At 44.8% G+C, this 6,055-nt stretch overlaps 1 protein-coding gene across 3 annotated transcripts in view; it reads left to right on the forward strand.

Moving 5' to 3' along the window:
• Positions 1 to 4,532: 4,532 nt before the first annotated feature.
• LOC143284806 (uncharacterized) overlaps positions 4,533 to 6,055 on the forward strand; it is a 183,658-nt gene continuing 182,135 nt past the window's right edge. For 2 of the 3 annotated variants that reach the window (XR_013055613.1, XM_076591839.1), the window contains exon 1: positions 4,533 to 5,370. Coding sequence is in view for 2 of the 3 variants with exons in the window: in XM_076591839.1 (XP_076447954.1) it covers positions 5,204 to 5,370 (167 nt within the window). In the remaining variant the exon portion in view is untranslated. The remainder of the gene's footprint in view (positions 5,371 to 6,055) is intronic. The other variant, XM_076591846.1, reaches the window with a different exon arrangement.

Raw genomic sequence — 6,055 nt, forward strand, 5'->3', positions numbered from 1 at the left:
CACTGTCTCTCTGTCTCTCTCTTTCTCTCTCTCTCTCTCTCCCACGCCCCCACCCCCTCTTTCTCTTCTTCTTCTGTCTCTGTCTTTGCCATGTGCCAGTTTCTGTCTCCTTTTATTTTTTTTTATTTTTTAGAATGATCTCCACATCTTTAAAGATGTCTTGTGAGTTGCAGAGATTCTCTGTCTTATCCCTGTCTGCCCGCCTGTCTCTCCCTTCTGTCTGCCTGTCTGTCTGTCTGTCTGTCATTCAGTATCGTGGTACATTCTCTATTTAGGGCGAGGACTGGATGAAAAACAACATCACACCAGTGTTTATCTGTCAGCCTTGAAAATAAAGAATTTGGTTTCGTCTTGTCTTCAGTGTCTTTTATCAGTCTCTCTGTCTGTCTCCGTCTCTCTTTCTCTGTGTCTCTGTCTCAACTCAGTGATATTTCTCTGATTCTCTTTCTCTCTGATTCTGATTCTCTCTCTCTCTGATTCTGATTCTCTCTCTCTGATAGTCTTTCTGTCGGTCTCTTTATCTGTGTGCCTGTCTGTCTATCTGTTTCTCTAGGCTCTTGTCTTTTTCTGTGAGTCTCTCTGTCTTTCTCTCTCTCTCTCTCCCTCTCTCTCTGTGTGCATGAATAGCTGTGCACTGAATGCCATGCCCATGAGCAGTGAAGCGTGAATCGACATATGGGGTCAGTGATATAAACACTGTCGCGGATGAGACAGAAAATGTACGCAGGTGTATGTAGTTTCGATGCATGCATTAAGATAGATGTGTGTGTGTGTTGCGTGAGTGTGTGTGTGAATGTGTGTGTGTGTGTTTTGCGTGAGTGTGTGTCAGTGTGTGTGTGTGTGTGTGTGTGTGTGTGCCGAGTGTGTGTGTGTATGTTTGCGTCAGAGTGTTACTGCTATTAAAGTGATGGTATGCATGCGCGCGCGTGTGTGTGTCTGTGTCTGTGTGTGACTGTGTTTGTGCGCGCGCAGGTTACATAGCCAGAGACAGCGAGAGAACGAATGAATGATTAAAAAGAATATCGAAGGAAACAAGAAAAAAGCGTCGTGAAAGGTTTCACTCAGTTTTGATCTCGCCTTCATCACAAAAAAGGGCCATGATAATACAACAGACACGAAAAACAAAAAGCCATCGCATTGCAAAGGAAACTGCCCAGTTTATGTCGTCATACACACAGACATATAACTACATGCATAAATATTAACAACAACAACAACACGCGCGCGCACACACACCGTGACACACACACACATACACCGTCACTCACGCACACACACACACACACACACACACACACAGAGGCTGAGAACCAGACACAGACACTGTTAGCGACGCAGAAAGTGAGTGACAGAGAGAGCGAGAGAAGGGCAGACAGACAAAACGGAGACAGAGACACGGACAGAGAGACTGAGGACTGTAACTGCAGCAGCATTTATGGCGTGTTTACGTCACAACACAGCGTCGTCAGCAACATCTTTTGCTAAATGATGTCATCATCATCGAAGGCTTCGGGTCCTGGCTAATAGGTTCTTCTTCTTCCCCGAGTTTTATTGAGGGCTCGGATAGAAATATCCACGGACCCACGCTCACGCAATTCTTCCCCGTTCGCAGCTACAATCTGTAATGAGAAATGGAAGGGGTAGGGGTGTGGGGTGCCAGTGGGGGTGTCATTGTAAGTTTCTGCGCGGGCGGGGGCGGTGTGAAGCCTGGAAAAAATGGCTCCAAGCACCGTTTTGATCCGCCCCCCACCCCTCTTGAAATATTGCTCCAGGAGTTATTCCAGAGCAGGTTATTTCATTTTATTTAGTACTCCATCTCATATCCGCATATTCTCTGCAATCCCATTTTCCAGTGGAATGTCTTTATTTTCCAATGTTCCTTTACACACACACAAATGCGTGTAATAACACATTTGTATCTGGACTATCAAGACAAATTTTGAGGGAGTCATTTTGGGGCGGAACTAGAATGACTGTCTCCATGTCCCCAAAAGACTCCAAGGCAGATATTTCGGGGCCAGCAGTACTGCCCCAAAATGACTCACTCTCCAGGCGCCTGCAAAAATGAGACTGTGTGTCTCCTCAAAACGCGACAAACAGCACAGCCATACAAAAATTATTCCACATCTCAGCCTAAAGTTCAACACCTGCAGTTGAGTGAAACAGGGATGTGCATCGACTCCTGCTCTGCTCGGAATCATCGTTGCTGAGCATGTATTTGGATCAACTGCTAAACGTCTTTTCTTTCAACAAGACCAGACGGAAGTCACTCAGCCTCTTAGTCATGGACTAAAGGTAAAAAGGTCACAGTGTGGTTCTCTTTATGCACCTGTCTTTGACGGTGTGTTGCTCAAAATTCCATGACCAGTACTGCAGAAAGTGTTGGCATTTCTCAGAACTGGATGTCGCTAGGATTATAAAGGAAGCTAGGAGCACACGGATTGTCACATGCCGCAGTCTCAAACGAGTTTCACAATTCTCGTCATACTCATAATGAAAGCGGCCTGAGAAAAGAGAGGAAAAAATATACGAAAAATAAAAATTAGAAAGAAGAGATCAAAAAGAAAATGTCGACAATGCTGTGGCAGTTCGTAACCAACTCTGTCTCACTTCAGTTTTGTTTGTTTATTGTTTTTCCCCATACCTACGATTATGTTGCATCACGTTTTCGGCCGGTGCCGACAGTTTCATGGGGACAATCATTGAAGGGACGTAGCACGCATCGAGCTTCATTCCCGGGGGATTTTCGTTCAGTAGGACTTCTCCACTGAGCAATGACTGTTGTACCTAGTAGGGGAGACTTACAGCAGATAGATAGTACTGATCCTCCTGAACGACACTGACGGACCAGAGAGGACTTGACACCAGAACGGTGACTGCAGAGTCTCCTGTGGTGGGTGCCCTCATGGCGACTGAACTATGGTAGGTCTGCTGGTGCTGGAAAAGGCTTGGAATGGTTATGCACGGAGAAGATCGGGGTAGAGGTGGATGTCGTGGGTGCGTGGGAGTAGACTGAGGAGTGGCTACTGTCGCTGTGAAGACAACTGAGAAAGAGCGTGGAAACAGCAGCAACCAAAAGCAACAATAACAACAACAGTTAAAAAGAAAAGAAATTCAAAACAAAACAAAACAAAAAAAAAAGGACCAGCAGCAACAGCAGCCGCAACACTAAAAGCAGCAGCAACAACAGCTGACACAACACTGAACTGCCCAGCTTTGGTGATTGACGGAATGCAAGGTACTCTTTTAGTAACTAATCCTGTTTTTTTTTGTTTTTTTGGGGGTGTTTTTTTTTTCAATGCCTGACTAAGCGCGTTGGGTTACGCTGCTGGTCAGGCATCTGCTTAGCAGATCTGCCCTGACTGTAGCGTATATGGATTTGTCCGAACGTTGTGACGCCTCCTTGAGCTACTGAAACTGAAACTAAGCTGTATTGCAGATATCAAATGCGAATTCAGTTGAAATTTGATGATGATGATGATGATACTAATGATAATGATAGTGATGATGATGATGATACTGCTGCCACTACTACTACTACTACTACTACTAACAATTGTGCAGTTTTATGGTCCTCATCTCCAGTCAGCTCCGAACGCTTATAAATGGCAAAAGTGATATGTTGGCTAATGAATATTTGATATGGTGACTGACATAACAAATACTTAATAGCACAGCAGATTCAGCTGGACACAAGAACATGCAGAAGCAAACATGCGCATTCACCAGCATGCGGAATAATGACGTACGTGCTCTCTCTCTCTCTCTCTCTCTCTCTCTCTCTCTCTCTCTCTCTCTCTCTCTCACACACACACACAGTGACACAGATACAGAGTCACACACACACACACATAAACACACACACACACACACACACACACACACACACAGATACCATGCGCGCGCGTACACGCACACACAAACACTATCTGTACCCGGCACCGGCAGTGACTCGACAAACACCGGGCACACACTGAGACACACACTGACACGCGTGCACAAACTGTGACACACACACTGCCACACACACACACACACACACACACACACACACACACACACATACGCACGCACACACACACACACACACACACACACACACACATACTGACACTGACGCCGTGCGGGGACGCACGCACGCACACACACACATGCACCAGCGCATGCACGCGCACACACACACATACCCGGCTGTGACACACACACCTGTGACACACTGCCACACACACACACACACACACACACACACACACACACAGTTGTGTTTGTTTGCTAAAATGATGATCAAAATCTTAGGTGACTGGCGATCAACATTCTTGTACGACGATAATTATATGCCGGACCAAAGTCCTCGGTACGAGAAGTTTACTCCGGGGTAAATGTCTTGGGGAGTAAAAAATCTTCTGACGCACCGTCAACCAGCTGGTCGTACTCGTGCACACTGCTCTCTTCGACACACAAGTCTGGCAACGGTAATCGGTGATGATATGCAGACAGTATAATGTATGACTGCAACTGACACATTTGGACACCCGTGCATTCACCATTCTGTTATCATCATATTCAAATTAGCGAACCGCTGTGGGGAAAATGTAAACACGGACAAAGGCTTCACAAAAATCAATGCTGACGATCAGTTCAACAACATTTCCATGCTAGCACAACAGGGTGTCGCCGCGTTTTTCCTCCTCCGTGAACTGATAAGCTTACGACGGATCATGTGACTGGAATATTTCGACAAGAATAGCAGCATCGGTGATACGCAGCCAAGCGATTTTATTATGATGATGTGAACCGACAAACGCGATGCCGTGCCTTCTTTTTAAACTATTGATTTTTGTGATGTCATGATGCTTCCGGTGTTGGGGAGCTCAAGCTCTTCATCTGGCATCGAAAGTGCACCGGACTTGCGTGCTTGAGGCTTGTAACCACGCAAGTGTGAATGCTGGGTTTTTCAGTTGCATTTCGTGAGTTATTGTCTTTCTACATCGGCTGCTGTCGTCATGTAGGCAGCGGAAGAAGCAGCGAAATCGTTGTGCATAAGGTACATTGTGTTTTGTCACCAACACAACTGCTATCATCGCAGCCAAGACAAGGTGATGATGGCACGGCCAAAGCGAGTGTAAAAATAAAGATAAAACAAAATATAATTAATTAAAAAAAGCAAATAATAATCTCAGAGTGTTTTATCTACAATAACAGAATGGGTGACGAAAACTCCATAGACGATTTGAGAAAGAAGTTGTCTGAAAAAGATCTTCTGATACACGAACAAGAAGAGAGAATACGTAATTTGGAAGCGGAGCTTGGAAAGGTGAAGCAGGAACGAGAGGAATTGTTGAGGAAGCTTTCACAGAATGATGGCACAGGGTGAGTTTTATGTCAAATCTTTGGAGCGTTGTGTATTTTTCCGTCTTGCTCTCTGTGGCCTCAGTCTGTCCGACCGTTTTTCTGCCTTGTCATATTTTGTGACCAGTTGTGTGTATATTGTATATACATGTGTGTGTGTGTGTGTGTGTGTGTGACTTTTTTCCTTGTGATATTTTTCCTCCTGGTCCTTCCTTGAACTCAGTTGAGACAGAAGTTAAATTGAGGTGAGAATGTTTAGATTTCCTTCTCCTCCCCTTCAGCTCTATTCCTCCCTTTCCTGCCCCTCTCCCCATCTTTCTTCCCCATGTTTTCTTTATTTCTCTTTTCTTTTCAAATGACTAATTTAATGAAGAGAGAAAAAATACCCATGAAATTATATTACTGCTGGTGTCAGCAATATTTTCTGTACAGTGTCATTGTGGTTGTTCTGGGAAACAAAAGGGCTTGTCTTTCTGTACGTGTTTATAATGGTAATTATATTAATGCAGATTGATGCTCACACCTGCCAGCCTTGTGACATTTACAATAAAGGAAAAGATACATACACAAACATGCATGCATCAGGATGTGCACACACAAGTGTGCAAACAAGCACACACAAACAAGTGAGAGCAAAAGTTCAAAATGCACATTTGTCAATGAGATTGAGACGGTAGGCAGAATGGAAGAGGGGCATTTTGAGAGA

Source organism: Babylonia areolata, chromosome 8 (genome assembly GCF_041734735.1).
Source record: "Babylonia areolata isolate BAREFJ2019XMU chromosome 8, ASM4173473v1, whole genome shotgun sequence".
Taxonomy (NCBI): Eukaryota; Metazoa; Mollusca; class Gastropoda; order Neogastropoda; family Buccinidae; genus Babylonia; species Babylonia areolata.